This window comes from Onychomys torridus, chromosome 22 (genome assembly GCF_903995425.1).
Source record: "Onychomys torridus chromosome 22, mOncTor1.1, whole genome shotgun sequence".
In the NCBI taxonomy this organism is placed as follows: Eukaryota; Metazoa; Chordata; class Mammalia; order Rodentia; family Cricetidae; genus Onychomys; species Onychomys torridus.
In genome coordinates, this window is record NC_050464.1 from 42,734,416 (window position 1) to 42,751,309 (window position 16,894).

General features: G+C 42.0%; 1 protein-coding gene across 5 annotated transcripts in view; it reads right to left on the reverse strand.

Moving 5' to 3' along the window:
* The window catches only part of Chfr (checkpoint with forkhead and ring finger domains), a 31,669-nt gene that overhangs the window by 5,067 nt on the left and 9,708 nt on the right, over positions 1–16,894 (reverse strand). For 3 of the 5 annotated variants that reach the window (XM_036171906.1, XM_036171908.1, XM_036171903.1), the window contains 9 exons: positions 16,608–16,769; positions 13,695–13,854; positions 12,675–12,829; positions 12,389–12,551; positions 10,638–10,783; positions 8,316–8,435; positions 6,101–6,184; positions 4,796–4,866; positions 3,365–3,452 (listed from right to left, as the gene is read on the reverse strand). In XM_036171906.1, coding sequence (XP_036027799.1) covers positions 3,365–3,452; positions 4,796–4,866; positions 6,101–6,184; positions 8,316–8,435; positions 10,638–10,783; positions 12,389–12,551; positions 12,675–12,829; positions 13,695–13,854; positions 16,608–16,769 — 1,149 coding nt within the window. The remainder of the gene's footprint in view (positions 1–3,364; positions 3,453–4,795; positions 4,867–6,100; positions 6,185–8,315; positions 8,436–10,637; positions 10,784–12,388; positions 12,552–12,674; positions 12,830–13,694; positions 13,855–16,607; positions 16,770–16,894) is intronic. The other 2 variants (XM_036171907.1, XM_036171905.1) reach the window with 1 other exon arrangement.

The window sequence follows — 16,894 nt, forward strand, 5'->3', positions numbered from 1 at the left end:
TGTGCCTGATACCAACAGAGGTCAGAAAACATTGGATACCATGGAATTGGAATTATGGATAGATGTAAACCATTATGTGAGTTCAGGGAACCAAACTTAGATCCTCTGAAAGAGCACCCAGTGCTCTTAAGTACTGGGCCATCTCTCAAGCCTCCCTATCTGTTTTTTGAGACAGGATCTCACTATGATTCCTTGCTTACCTGGAACTCACTTTGTAGACCAAGCTGACATTGAACTCAGATAGATCCATCTGCCTCTGTTTCCCCAGTACTGAAATTAAAGGTATATGCAACAATGCCTGGTGATTTGTGTACAGGTGATGAGAACTGGGGGACCCAATTCTAAACATAGAATCATTTACATTACCTACACATCTCACACATATTGCCTGAAGCTGATTTCATATGATGATCTATCATAGCAGGTCTGGTATAGGTTTTCTTTTTATGGTATCATGTCTTCAGCTCTCTCTCTCTCTCTCTCTCTCTCTCTCTCTTTTTTTTTTTTTTTTGGCTTTTTGAGACAAGGTTTCACTGTGTAACTGCCTTGGCTGTCCTGGAATTCACTGTGTAGATCAGGCTGGCCTCGAACTCATAGAGATCCACCTGCCTCTGCCTCACAAGTGCTGGGATTAAAGGTGTGTGCCACCACTGCCCGGCATCTTCAGCACTCTTATGGTTACAAATGTTGGAGGCATTTTCAAATTTGGGATGCTAAACTTACACGTGTTGAAAATAAAAATTTAAAAAAATGGGTTTGGGGATTTAGCTCAGTGGTAGAGCGCTTGCCTAGCAAGTGCAAGGCTCTGGGTTTGATCCTCAGCTAAAAAGAAAAAAAAAGAAAAAAGATTTATAATTTTGACTACCTACAACTTAAAATTTGAAATGGAAGTATAAAAACACAACCCATGCAGTACTAATGCTACAGTAAGAACATATTTACAACACAAAGGGCAGTACTATATACTTTAACAAAGATAGCATGTCCGTGCTGCCAGTGACCCTCCCCAAAGAGCGTACGTAGTAAAGTCCAGGATCATAGATAAGCAAGTATAGATGCAAAAAAGGCCTTCAATTTTGTTAACAGTCACACAAAGGCATTAAAATAGTAAGTCATGGTCAACTTCTCTCATATTCACAAAACTAAATGCCAAATACAAAGCCAAGAGGCAGGGGATGCTCAGGCATGCGGGGTAACCTGTACAGCCTTAGGAAGGACAGTGTGTTCATTTGGCAGAGTCTTAGCTTCATGTACTACTGTCATAAAAACCCTAGTTACATAGTCTAAAATGACAACTTTTAAGTGTATAGCATTGCATGCTCAACAGCTATGGCATTAATGTAGTGGAAAACAAGAAATAAATATCCTTTCATGAAGTAGCTAAATAAAGCTATGCTATTAAAACTCTATGTAGGGCTGGTAACATAGCTCAGGTGGTAGAATGCTTGCTTAGCATCTACAAAGCCCTGAGTTCGATGCCCAGTACTGTATAAAACTGGAAATATATATTGATCCCTAGCACTATATAAGACTGGTATAGGCTGCCTTCTGTTAGCACTTAGGAGGTGAAGGAATGACAATCAGAAGTTTAAGATCAGCCATGTTATACAGCAAGTCCAAGCCTAAATGGGGTCATAATCATTCTCCCTAATCTGCCCCCCTCCCCAAACCCTCTATGTAATAAAAATAAACCAAGGCAGGGACGTGGCTTAGTGTGCACAAGAACCCTGGCCAGTTCCCACTACCTCAAAAACAATGCCTGGACATTTCTTGGCAGAAGGGAGTGTGTGATACATGCTGAGTGCAAACAGGACACTAACTAATAGGGTACCATCTGTAATGTAACCCATAAATGGGGCCTCTTCAAAGAGACTGGATGGATGGGCATGAAAAAACTATTCCCAATATTTTTTATTCTTTATTTGTTTATGCTTTTCCAATGCTGGAGACAAAAAGCAAGGCATCACAAATGCTAGGTAAGCAGGCTACTCCTGCCAGTAGTTTAGGTGTGGGATTTCAAGTGAGTTTTACTTTATCCCTTGTTCTTCACCAAAAGCATTTGTATTTCCTTTTTTGATCTTCCTTTTTTTTTGGGGGGGGTATCAAGACAGGGTTTCTCTGTGTTACAGCTCTGGTTGTCCTGGCACTCACTTTGTAGACCAGGCTGGCCTCCAACTCACAGAGACCCGCCTCACCTCTGCCTCCCAAGTGCTGGGATTAAAGGTGTGCACCACCACCATCCGGCTTCTTTTTTGGTCTTTTGAGACAGGGTCTCTCTACAAAGCCCTGGCTATGTAGACTGGGCTGACCCCAGAAATCTTCCTGCTTCTGTCCCTTGAGTGCTGGGATTAAAGGAGTGAGTATACCACCATGTCCAGCCTTTTTTTTTTTTTAAAGTATTTATTTTATTTATATTTGTGCTAGAGTGCATATCCATGCAGGCCAGTAGAGATTTGTCTGTGTCCTCTGGAAGAGCAGAAAGTTACTCATATTTTCTGTATGAGCTACTCTCATTATAAAATTAAGAAATCAAAGGTATTCATAGAAGTTACATGGACTACAACAACAGGCAAGACACACCAGAACACAATCACCAGGAAGTTAAAGAAAACTGTTCACATTTTCCTTAATAAACAGTTAAATATTAGAAAAAAAATTGTTACGATTTCTATAACTTTCCACATTGTGTAGTCCTCTGGAAGAAAGCACAACACCCTCTTCCAATCTGTCCCCCACCTGAGTGATGACAAATCAAGTGACAGATTGGTGGATACTCCCTAAGCCGTGTTCTTACCCTTCCCTGATGGGGAGAAAGGTGCTGGAACATGTGCTACAGGTTTAAGCAAAGCTTTTCAAACCTCAAAAGTGATTAGGCAGGTGTGGCAGCTCCTATCTGTCATCCCAGTACTAGTGAGGAAGATAGGATAAGGAGTTCAGGGCCAGCCTAGGCTACATAGTGAGACTCTGCCAAAATAAAACAAAAGTTTAAAGTGTCTAGACCTTTCTCTATCTTCCTAGGAAGGGTGAGAATCAATGTCATAAATGTAGAAAGCAGACAGATAACATCACAAAGTATGGCCTGCCATGTTCTTATCACTTTACAGGAGACAAAGCCACCCTTAAAAATTAATGCCCATGGCTGGGCAGTGGTGCCACACGCCTTTAATCCCAGCACTAGGGAGGCAGAGGCAGGAGGATCTCTGTGAGTTCGAGGCCAGCCTGGTCTACAGAGTGAGATCCAGGACAGGCACCAAAACTACACAGAGAAACCCTGTCTTGAAGACAACAAAAACAAAAACAAAACAACAACAACAAAAAAATTAATGCCAGTTCTGCGGGGCAGGGCTGGCTAAACAATGCTTACCAGACAGTAGAAATACACCCCGCTGTAGAGCTAGGAGACTCTCCGCCAACATATTTTTCCATGTCAGACCCCTGGTTGCCAGGTAATTCTGTGATGGAAAGAAGTATGAAAAGAAATTCCAGGTGAGAAGGAGAATCACTAAACGAATAAGAGGACACTTCATAAACGGACTCTGAAGGTGGGGGAAGCCCGAGCACAGCTGCCCTGGAGTGGCATTTGCAGAGCCAGTTCTCTCACAGGTCTTACAAGCTTTGTCGAGAGGCTGTCAGCCTCTGGACCTGAATAAGAGTCACTATTCTCTCAGAAAATTCCACAAAGACATTCAGAGCACAACGATGGATAAGACACTGAAGAGGCTGCGTGGTGGTGGCGCACGCCTTTAATCCCAGCATTCCGGAGGCAGAGGCAGGCGGATCTCTGTGAGTTCTAGGCCAGCCTGGGCTACCAATCGAGATCCAGGAAAGGTGCAAAGCTGCACAGAGAAACCCTGTCTCGAAAAACAAAAACAAAAACAAACAAAAAGACACTGAGGAGGAAAAGGAAAGTAGCAAGTGTTAACATTAAATACTATTAAAAGGGACACAGGAATAACAACACAACTCTAAACCATAGTTTTGCTTCTAACATAGTTAAAATTAAACCTCTAAACTACTAACTTCTGCTTTTGTAGACTGCTTGCTGGAGCCCCCTTGTTTTCTGAAAAGGCAGACATATGCCCTTGAGACGTGACAACCACCAATGACCACTTAGATACTGCCTGCCCTATGTAAGCCATGGAATACTGCTGGTCGAAGCCAAATCTCCTTGAATAGAAGAAGATAGAGGTTTCAGTAGCACACTCTAATGAGAATTTTTTCCTTTTAGTCTTCGAGTATTGTTAAATTTCTCCTTTTTACACTCACCCTCACCCACTCACCTATCCCCTAAGGGTGACAAGTATAGCTGAATGCCAGGCCTTTGATTTCTCTGTTTAGACAGTGTTCAAGGCTATTACAAAAAGGTTTTCATGTACCTAAAAGTGTGATGAATGTTCTCAAAGGGAGGCAAAGTTCTCAACATAAAATGCAGAATTGAACATGTTACAATTCTAAGAGCTAAGCTAGCTTCCTCAAACTTGGAAAAGAAAAAGTTCAGAAAAAGGAGCCAGAATTGAGATACCCTCTTTGTAGGATGTATTAACCAATTCATATAGTTTGACAGCATGATCAGCAAACAGGAATTACCTCATTTTAGAATACAAGGAAAACCAAATATATATATATCATGGAATCATATTACACTGGTCAGATAATACAGTGTGTGCTGCCAGTTATGGTAGTACACGTCTGCAAGAAATGCTAAACAGAAAATGTGTCCTAACAGAAACCATAAAAATTACAGGAAAGCTTCATGGTTTTCACTGGATCCTCAGGGCAAGTGTGGAGCTGATACCTTCAGGATGTCTGACTCATAGTTGTTATTGTTCAGCACTCCATCCAAGCACTTGTCCCCCAGGTTGAGCTCTGCCAGAGGAAGGAGGAATGTTATCTTTTTTATAAGGATAATGTAGTATCATCCAAGTATTGTTTGCCTGACAGGATAACCGAATCTTTTTCCATTATAGACTGTAAACTAGCAACAAGCTTAGGAAATGCCTCAGTCAGTAAAATGCCTGCCACATAATTATGCAGACCTGAATTTCAATCCCCAGTATGACTATTTTAAAAAAAAGAAAGAAAGCCAAGTGTAGCAGGGCATATCTATAATACTAGAATTGGTGGAGGAAAGAGACAAGTGGATTCCTGGAGATTGCTGTGTGGTGATATATTGTGTACCCTAATAAAATTTGCCTGAAGAACAGAACAAGCCACTAGATTAAACATAGAGGCTAGGCAGTGGTGGCACACATCTTTAATTCTAGTACTCGGGAGGCAGACGGATCTCTGCACGTTCAAAGGTTTTTTTTTCTGAGACAGGGTTTCTCTGTGCAGTTTTTTGTTTTTGTTTTTGTTTTCAAGCTGAGGATCGAACCCAGGGCCTTGCACTTGCTAAGCAAGCGCTCTACCACTGTGCTAAATCCCTAACCCCTCTGTGTAGTTTTAGTGCCTGTCCTGGATCTAACTCTGTAGCCCAGGCTGGCCTCGAACTTACAAGATCCGCCTGGCTCTGCCTCCCAAGTGCTGGGATTAAAGGTATGTACCACCACTGCCCAGCTAACCAACCACTTTTTAAATTAGCTTTAAGTCCTTCTCATTGAAATGAAACTCCTACCCAGCACTGTTAATGGGGCCAAGAACCTGTCCTAGATAGGCCATGGGCACTAGGGGAAAATATTCTCCTACATGAACATTGCAATAAAACGATTCCTGGTGGAGCCAGGCAGTGCTAGTGCATGCCTTAATGCCAGCATGCACACCACACCCAGCGCTCCTTGAATTTGTGATCCTCTTGCCTAAGTCACTGGAGGGCTAGGATTACAGAAATAGTGTTTTTGTGTGAATAAACAATTTCTTCTGCATAGTAACTGATACTTCTCTTGGTTTATTACTGCTTGCATTTGGAGCAACATGGGTTTTAGACTTCTAAAGTGACAAAACTTTGTAGTGTAGCAGAAAAAGGCAGGTAATCAATCACTTGATGGCTCACAGCAGCCTCATTTTCTCTGAACACAGCAGGTCACAATTCAATACCACCTACCCCAAGTAATCATGAGAACATAATAAAGTCAAAGCAACTAGGCTGAAGAGCTGACATTACCACAGAATGGAGCCAAGCAGCCAAAGCAGCCAGTCCGGGTGCAGCCCCAATACAAATGGCAGAAGGGTTGCAGGCACACTGCACCTGTGGACAGAGGACAGTTGGTCAACTGGGACCTAGAACTGTGCCTGTTCTCATACTTGAGGACATTCAGCACCAGACTCAAGAGCTCAACTCTCTTTGAAGACAGTCTTTCTGAGGTGTTCTCATGGAATTAGGGAGCAGAGACAACACCCCAGATAACATCTAAAATGAAAAGTGACAGAGTTGTTATAATTAAGTTAATTTAAAACCAGTGATCTTAAAAACAGCCTGGTCTGCTGGGTGGCGGTGGCACATGCCTTTAATCCCAGCACTCGGGAGGCAGAGGCAGGAGGATCTCTGTGAGTTCAAGGCCAGCCTGGTCTACAGCGTGAGATCCAGGACAGGCACCAAAACAACACAGAAATCCTGTCAAAAAAAAAAAGAAAGAAAGAAAGAAAGAAAAAGCAGCTTAGTCTCTGACCCCAGCACCCCAACAGTCCTGGTTCACTGTTCCCCAGTCTGAATATGTGACACACTTCAAGTAGCTGCACATTCATGTCTGTAGATAGCTTTTCTACCTACCATGAATAATGTTTTCATATTGTTATCTTGCACATTCTGTGGAAAGGATTTGTGGTATGATATTTTTTTTGTGTGTGTTCTGACAAATAAAGCTTGCCTGGAGATCAGAGGGTGAAACTAGCCACTAGTTAATTATAGAGGCCAGGCAGTGGCATACACCTTTAATCCCAGCACTTGGGAGAAGGAAGCAGGAAGATCAGGAGTTCAAGGCCACCCTTGAACTAGTCTAAAATAGAAACAGAGCCAGTGGTGGCAGTGGTGCACATCTTTGATCCCAGCACTTGGGAGGTGGAGACAGGACCTGACAGCCATTCAGTCTGAGGATTCAGAGACAGGATCCCCCCCACCCCATTTCGGTCTGAGGATTTGTAGAGGTAAGAAGTCTCTAGTGGTTGCTTCTCTGCTTCTCTGATCTTTCAGCTTTCACCCTAATATCTGACTCTAAGTTTTTATTTAATAAGACTAATTAGATTCACACTTCAAAGTGTTTAATACTTGCCACAATGCAATTTCATAGAATATGCTACTAAATAAACCCTAGCTGAAGTTCTTACAGGATTGACTAATTACATCTTTTTAAGGGTATAATCACTTTGTAAATGCCTATATCTATAAAGCACTTCTCTAGACATTTAGTCCAAAGTAAAGACTGCCTTCTTAGCAAAATTTTAAGAACCTAGCCTTGGCTGCCACTTGCTGATCTGTACTTCTAGATGTCAGTATTCTCAGGACTCTTCTATGGATTCTTCTAAATATGCCTAGGGGTCACCCTGGTATGCCTGGAGCTCGTTAGCTGCCCATCCCAGAATGCACACCACTATTGTACTACTGTATCCTCTTCTGTACTGCACCAAGTATAGGCTATGAGGACCACCTCCCCAGAGCAGTCTCCGAGCACACAAAACACTCTCCATCACAGCAGTGGAGAGCCTGTATTGTATCATACATTGTGCCCTTGATATCAAGAAGATTGGCTCAGACACTGCAGAGACTTGTTGATATGGCCACATGAGTTTATGCTTTTCTTCATTTAACAGCAAAAATAGAACTCTGAAGCTGAGGAATATTTTAAAAAGGCAATAGACATGAACAACCATGAACATGAACAAAAATATATTCTAACAGCCATTAAATAAATGAAGAGTTCCATTTGTTTTTGATGTTTTGCAATACTGAGAATGAAACCCAAGAGCTTATACATGCTAAGCAAGTGTTCCACCACTTAGCTATCTCTCTGTTCAGAGACCAGTTTTAATGGTAAGAAATGTAAATTAAAAACAAGGTATTTCATCTATTAGATTTGTAAGTAACACATTATATAATGAATATAGTACTGACATGAGAATGGAGATAGATAGATTCAGATCCCAGAAGGAGGACAACCTACATAAGGAAATGTGGTCTTCACAAGGCAGTGGTATCAATTGGTGGGAAAAAACAGAAAGTTCAGTATGCTCGTGTGGGATTAATTATATGCAGATGGAAAAAAATTACATCTTTGTTTCATAGTCCACATAAAGTCAATTTTATTTGAAAAATCAAGCCATGAAGGATGCACAAGAATGTCCTGCAGTTGGAGGGGGCACCTCAGGGAGACTAACATACTCACACTGCTGAGGAGCAACACTGGAATCCTGCTCACGTTCAGCTCTCCGGTCAGGCATAGGCTGGAAGCAACAGGTACATATGGCGTGGCTTCCTTGAAGAGGGCACATATAATCCTGGGCTGCTGAAGCACACACATATTTAGGTCAGAATATATCTAGACACCAGAAAAAAGTTACATTTAGAGAGGCAACTGTGAAGTTCATAGGAGGAGGGACAGGATCTGGGAGGACTTCAAACTACTTCCTAAGTGGCCAAATGCTATTCTGCCATTTGAAATTTGGGAATTCAATGTCTATAGCTTAGTGAGAACTTGTCTAGCATTTGAGAAGCCTTAGGCTTAATCCCTAGCACCAAAAATACCCATGCACATGTACACATACATACATATATACATAAATAATTTTTTTAAAGTAACTGGACCAAGGGAGTTCAAGCCAGGCATAAGGATATACACCTATAGTGCTATCTATTGAGAGTCTGAGGCAGGAAGATCACAAGTTCAAGGCTAGCCTGAGATATGTACTGAGTTTTAGGCCAGCCTGAGTTATAAATTGAGACTATATTTTAAAAGACCAAAAAATCCATTTTGGGTAGTGGTCAAGTATCTACCTCTGGTTGCTGAGCACTGCTTTGCTGCTCCAATTATGGGTTCTAGAAGTGACTCAAAGGATGGAGAGATAGCTCAGTGGTTAAGAGCACTGGCTGCTCTTCCAGAGGACCTGGGTTCAATTCCCAGCTCACAACTGTCTGTAATTCCTGTTCCAGGGTACTTAACACCTTCACACAAATGCACATAAAATAAATTAAAAAGAAGAAGAGGAGGAGGAAGAGGAAGAGGAAGAGGAGGAGGAGACTCAGAGAACTGAACAATGTTCTAGTAGGGTAGCCAAGAATGTGGCTCTTGCCGGGCAGCGGTGGCGCATGCCTGTAATCCCAGCACTTGGGAGGCAGAGGCAGGTGGATCTCTGTGAATTCAAGGCCAGCCTGGTCTACAAAGTGAGTTCCAGGACAGGCTCCAAAGCTACGGAGAAACCCTGTCTCAAAAAACAAAAAAAACAAAAAAACAAAACAAACAAACAAAAAAGAATGTGGCTCTTAATTACAACCCTAGGTTAGTGGCCTTCTAACATACTCAGGCTAAATACCAGATAAAGGGTCGGAGCTCCTAAGGCAATCTTCAATTTGGCAATGACCACAGTGCCCACTGCAGTAAGAACAGGCAGAGCTAGAACTAGAGTGGCCCATCCTAGGCAGGGAATACTGTTATGCTATCTGCAGCCAGTTCTAATTGCTAGGCTTCAACCCGTAGAGCTAAGAACTTCATGCCCCATGCAAGTGGACAGTGCTCCTTTTCTCTTTCCCTCATCTTCTTTGTTTTCCTTTAAGTTGGGGTGGAACCACATGCCTTGCGAATGCTAAGCATGCCCTCTATCACTGAGCTGTGCCTCAGTCCCTCTCTTGCTTTTCTCGGTGCATCCAGGGACCTATCTGATGGAAATACACAGCTGATGAGAGATTGTTTAGAGGGCAACTCAATGGAGATGCAAGACAGACTATGGGAATTTAGTACACGCTGCAAGAAAGAAGTCAGTCTCTTGTTTGGGTGACAGAACAGAACGATCATTTTGGCTTTGGCAAATGCCTGAAGCAGTAAGCTGAAGTGAGACCAAAAGTTAAAACCAGGACTGTTAATTACCAGGTGTGTCCAAAAGGGGAGACCCTCAAATAAACAGATATTCACTTAATTTCTTTCTTTCTTTCTTTCTTTTTTTTCTTCCTTCCTTCCTTCCTTCCTTCCTTCCTTCCTTCCTTCCTTCCTTCCTTTTCCTTCCTCCCTCCCTCCCTCCCTCCCTTCTCTTTTTTTTTTGAGACAGACCAAACTAGCCTTGAACTCACCGAGATCCTCCTGTCTCTGCCTGGATTCATATTTTCTCTCTCTCTCTCTCTCTCTCTCTCTCTCTCTCTCTCTCTCTCTCTCTCTCTCTCCTGTTTTTTCAAGACAGGGTTTCTCTGTGTAGCACTGGCTGTCCTGGAATTCACTTTGTAGACCAGGCTGGCTTTGAACTCACAGAGATCTGCCTGCCTCTGCCTCCCGAGTGCTAGAATTTAAAGGTATACATTATCATGCCTGGCTCCCATAATTTCCTACCAATACTGGTCATGTCAAGCAAGAGGCTATGAGAGGCAAGAGGATTGCTGATACAGAGGACTAGAAGGCAGAAGAGACTTCATAGAGGAATCACACCATAGGAAACTAGAATAAGAATCACAAGGATGTAACACAATGGAAGGAAAAGCTCAGAGTTAGATACCACTATTTTACCTGCTGGCAAGCTGGCAGATGTTGATGGTGCTTCCCCACCAAGGGCCTGTGCAGCTCCTAGCTCGCTATCTGGGACTGGGCAAGGAAGAGACTGCACTACTTGCCTTCTGTATTCAGGACACTGTCTGCATACAATATATGGCTGACTGTGAAAAAAAAAACAAGCAGAACTGAAGTCACAAAGGAACAGACAGACATCATTGTTATATTATCATCGACTCCCAGTTCCAGCTGTTGGGCTTCTACTCTTCAAGGCCTCTGCTCTACCTCTACTCACCTTCAGCAACACTTCAGAGTGTGTGTTGAAAGCAGCTGATCCCTCCTCTCTGCCCAGCTCCTACCACTGGGAGGACATTACCCATAACCACCTGGAACAGGAATCTGAGAGAGGATAGCATCCACCACATGATAGCTGCTCTGTGTTCAGATACTTTCTTGTTTAATCCCTCACACCCCAGGCTTCAGTGCACTCTACCCTAGACCACCTAGTCCCTACTCAGTAGCACATGGGCTCATAGGCTCCAAGGCCAAGAAAATCCATAGGAGTTGTCTCTTACGGAGATGCTCATGAGGAAAAACTGCACTGGAAGTATTGCTAGCTCACTCAATACAGTATGTTAAATCAGAGCACAGCTTTAATCCCAGCACTGTTAACACTGAGGCAAGAGGGTCCTAGGGGGTTGGAATACAGGTGTCAACAGCCACATCCAAATTCGTTTGGTTTGGGGGACTTTTTTGTTGTTGTTGTTTGTTTGTAGTATGATTGACCTCATGGTCAATTCTCACATGCTAGGCAAACACTCCATCACTAAGCTACACTTCCATAACTTTTTAAATATTTTTAAAATTTGAGATAAGATTCTAAGTTCCTCAGGTTAGCTTTGAACTCACTCTGTAATCCAGGGGAAGTTATTTACCTTTTTTTTTTTTTTTTTTTTTTTTTTTTTTAATATTATAGCCTTGGCCCAAAACGTAGACCTGAAACCAATGTGTCAGCAGGTAAAATTGGGTTTCAAAGGGCTGTGTCCTTTCAGCCTGGGGATTATGCTTTTCCTGATAATACTCTAAGAAATTATAACACTGCCATTTACAGCCAAAGACTTACAGTCTCTAATTACAAGAATTAGGTGAGCTTATGAAGGAAAAACAACACCTAACACTTTTCTGCTATAGCCAGTGAATCAGGATTCATGATGGGGAGCCTAAGAAAATGAGGGTATGGAGGTGGGGTTCACAACCCATTGAGGAAGCTGGGAATGGTGGTGCATGCCTTTAATTCCACTGCTCAAGAGCAGAAGCAGGCATATCTGTGAGCTCACAGACATCCTGGATAACACTGTTAAGTCCAGGACAGTCAGGGTTATATTTAGAGACAAGCAAGCTCCGTATGGTAGCACAGGCCTTTAATCTTAGCACTCAGGAGACTAAGGCAGGTGAACAACTGTAAGGTCAAGGCCAGTCTGGTCTACATAGTAAGTTCCAAGACAGCAAAGGCTACACAGAGAGGCCCTGTCTCAAAATAAATATACAAATAAACAAATTAATTAATTAAAAAAGACCATCAAGGCTACCTGAGGCTCTTAACCTATTCCTGGTTGCTCAGAGTCCATCCACTCTGGCCATACTCCAATTTGAGGAAACAAGCTAAAAACATAAAGGAAACTGACTTACTAAAGTCCTATAGCTGTACACTCTACAATATAGTTAAGCACAGTATTGATGTACTTCTTATTCCCAGGCACATGTCTAACCTGATGTCTGAGGATTCACTATCAACATCTGACAGCTCTAGCAGGTCCTCTGAACTCCCCTCTTCATCAGAGAAAGACCTCCTGACTTTGGGTTGCAGCATATCTTGAGTGATTTTATTCCTTGCATCCATACTTCTCAGATCTTCTTCACTGCGACTCTTATCTAGATTAAAAAGGGCATAGCAAAATTCACTGGCAAGGGAAACAGGACTAGAGAGATAATCTAGACTGCTCAGAGCAGAGCTTGCAGCCCCAGGCCCCTAAAGGGAAAATTAGTAAAGCTGACCTGGGTGCTGAATAAGGTATGCTTCCACAAGGTTGTTCAGGATGTGGTTTTTGCAGATCCGCTCCACTGGACATCGGCAGGTGGGGCACAAAGATGAACGCTCCATCCAGCCAGAGTAGCAAGCCGCACAAAATGTGTGCATACAAGGCTGCAAACTGGCAGAATATGAAGGAACAAAGAATACATTTCCTGACAAAATCTTCCAAAGATCGGCCACTGTGACATTCAGACAAAATCTGCAGCAGGCCTACCCAACAACAATGCAATGAGCCAATTGTGGAGAATTCTATTATCTAACCTATAAATACTTAAGCTCAGTGTTGTAAGATTAAAAAAAAAAAATTAGAACTATATCTCTGTTTTCGGGGGAACAAAGAGCAGATCATAATTCCAGGAACACAGGCAACAGAGACACCAAGTATTTGGGGACTTGGTTGGGTAGGATCAGGATCCACCTCCCAAGTTCCCAAACAAAAGCCAAGAGAAGTTTCTCCCAAAGATAATCCTGGCTCTGGGCGGTGGTGGCGCATGCCTTTAATCCCAGCACTCAGGAGGGAGAGGCAGGCAGATCTCTGTGAGTTCGAGGCCAGCCTGGGCTACCAAGTGAGTTCCAGAAAAGGCGCAAAGCTACACAGAAAAACCCTGTCTCGAAAAAACAAACAAAACAAAACAAGATAATCCTGGGAACTTCATTCTAAGTATTATGTCTTTAGTCAGGAAATGTTTAAAACTCAGTATACTTCACATGATCCTCCTACAAGGCAAAGACCAGGTTTTCTGGGTTATTCATGGCCTGTGTCAGTCAAAACCAAGACTAATCATATCTCATAGATTCTATGGTCCTGGTCTCCAGGTTTGAGAATTTCTCCTTGTTAACAGCACAAGTAAAAGGAAAATGGAAACCTGAGTAGATTCCAGGGCAAAAAGAGGATCAAAGTTTGTTTTATTCATGGTCATTCCCCACACTTAATCAAAGGAGTCAGCACTACTGAATCACCCCAGGCTTATAAAACAGCACACCTCACACAGTCGTGCAGAAGGTCTTGACAGATGATGCAGGTTAGTGTCTCCTCCATCTTGTCTGGCTTCACAGAGGCAACTCTGACATCCTCATGTGAGGTTTGCGCATTTCCATGCTGGTCTGCAATCAATAACTGCAGGTTTAAGTCAAGCTCCCCATCTACAAGACAAAAAGACAAGTCTGACCAGTCACAACCATTTAATCTGAAGACACAGAAGATCCTCAGGTTTCTATTGTCCATCAATAGCACAGGAAACAGAGCCACTTATGTATAGCCACTTTTTTTTTGTTGTTGCTGCTATTTTTTTGAGACAGGGTCTCTGCATGTAGCCTGGCTATCTAGGAACTCACAGACCAGACTGCCCTAGAACAGAGTTGGGGTTCAAGGCATATGCCACCATGCCTGGCTATGTAAAGACTATTTTAAGATGATCCCAAATAAGTCACATGTTCCTTTGTTCCTAAACTTTGGTTTAGAAGAACAGTTGCTGACCTAAAAGAAAAAAAAAAGGGGGGGGGGACACTCAGGATGTGCGCATGTATCCATAACACATAAAGGTAACAAGTGGGAGAGGAAAAGGGATGAGGAGGACCAGTTATATAGTATTTTTGTTTAAACAAATAAAATACGACCCCATGCACAAAGGAAAGTCCAGGAAATAAAACTCTAAGATGGCACTGGCAGTTTTAAAATGTTCTTTCTACTGGAACATTTATATATACATACATGAAGCACCATTACTACTACTACTACTACTGTTGTTTCTTAGATGTTCTCCAGGTGCCCCAATTAGTGTCAAACTCATTATGTAGCTGAAGATTACCTTAAAGATCTGATTCACCTGTTTCCATTTTCCCAGAACTGGGATTATAGGTGTGCGACATCATACCTGGCTCAATTTTTATTTTGTTTTTACAAGTTGGATTTATAGGCTGGGCATGATGGCACATGTCGGGGAGTCAGAGGCAGGCGGATCTCTGTGAGTTTGAGGCCAGCCTGGTCTACATAGCAAGTTCCAGGCTGGCCAGGGCTACATAGCAAAAGCCCATCTGAAAAGGAAAAAAAAAAAAAAAAAAAGCATACAATTTTAAAAGCCATTTAGAAGGAAATAAATGCAGTTATTCTTTGCCCTGGCCTTACCTTTCCTAGTTTCCTTATCTGAGGAAATTATTCAGTTCTTCAGGCCATATGGTTTTATTATAATACTACAGTTGACTTACTTGTTTGCAGTATTGGAATCAAATCTAGAGCCTTACACATTAGGCTCAACCATTGAATTACATCCTTAACAAATTGATTTATCAATTTGAAAAGTTCTCTTAATATTACTGAGCAAGTATTGATTAAACTTCATTTTATGGCCATTATTATGAATATGTTAAGTATTCATTGCTAAGCCAAGTAGCCTAACAAATTTTTCTCTATTATAAAATTTTCTATTTTGAAAAAGATTTATTTTTATTTTTTACTTTATTTATTTATTTTTGGCTTTTTGTGACAGGGTTACTCTGTGTAACAGTCCTAGCTGTCCTGGAACTTGCTCTGTAGACCAAGCTGACCTCAAACTCATAACATCAGGCTGTCTCTGCCTCCCGAGTGCTGGGATTAAAGGTGTGCATCACCACTGCCGACTAATTTTTATTTTTTATATATGTGTGTGTGAGTGCCTGATTGCATGTATGTGTACTATGCACTATCTGGTGCCTGTCAAAGCCAAAACTGGGCATTAGGTCCCCAGAAACTGGAGTTACAGATGGTAGTAAGCCATCATGTAGGTGCTGGGAACCAAACTTAGGTCCTCAGCAAGAGTAAGAGCTTTAAACCATGGAGCAATCTCTCCAGCCTCTAATTTTCCATTTTTGTTAAAATCACCTCACAGTGGAGGTGCATGCCTTTAATTCTAGTGCTCAGAAGACAGAAGCAGGTGGATCTCTGTGAGTTCGAGGTCAACCTGGTCTACAGAGTGAGTTCTACGACAGCCAGGGCTACACAGAGAAACCCTGTCTCAAAAAACAAAAACAAGAAAACAAAAAAAATTATATCATATCAACATATATATTTTTCTTCTCTAAGATAGGGTCTCCAAGCTAGTCTCAAACTCAGAGATCCACCTTCCTCTACCTCCTGAATGCTGGAATTAAAGGCATGCACCACTATGCCTGGCTTAATACATTTTTGAAGAAATTAATATTATGTGAGAGAGAGAGAGAGAGAGAGAGAGAGAGAGAGAGAGAGAGAGAGAGAATGTGTGTGTATCTGAGTGCATATCCACACCACAGCACACAAGCACACATGTGGAGGACATCAGCTCTCGACTCCCACCTTTATGTGGGTTCCAGAGATTGAACTCAGGCTTCACAACAAATGCCTTTTCACCTGTTAAGACATGTCACCAGCCTATACTTACTTCTAAAATATAATTATTGTGATTCTTACCATGATCTCCACAAGGCAATTAATATATTTTACCACAAATATTCAGATAATCTAGTTTCTTCCCCCACAACATTATTTCTAGTGCTCTTCTATCACACTATTCCAGAGCCAGCTGACCTTGAAGTCTAATCCTCCTGCCTCTAACTCCCAAGTTCTGAGATTATATATATCCTGCTTAAGATAACATTTTTAAAGAAATTACTATCCTATCAAAGATAGAGGACTTTGACACCCATTTGTAATTGAAAATGCAGTTTTCAGAACAATAGCATGACTTAGTAGTGAACAGTTCCATTTGAATTATGCAAACAGGAAGAATCCTAGACTTCCATACAGAAAATGCAAGTTGTTATAGTATAAAGCTGAGGCAGATCCCATACTTCTGCAAACAGTGGGAATCCTCTGCAACCAACAGCCAGCACAGCAAGCACAGGGTACAAGAGGCCAAGGACGCACAGAACAGCCAGAATCTAACCTTCTTTCATCCTTTTTTTGGCAGGCTCCAATTCCTCATGGTCTTCAGTTTCCAAAGAAAAGGGTGTTTCTTTGTCTTGGAGAACCGGAGAAAGGCTGGAGAGTTCACCATCTGCAATAAGTGAACTACATTCTTTTGGGGAAATGCCTGTATTCCCAAGTCCTGTGAAAAGGAACAAAGACGACAGGTTGTGATTTATCTACTTCAGAAGAAAGAGTCAGGAAAGAGTCACTGATTTAATAAACACTGTGCATCATGTAGTTAGAGATCTCACATGCATCATTTAA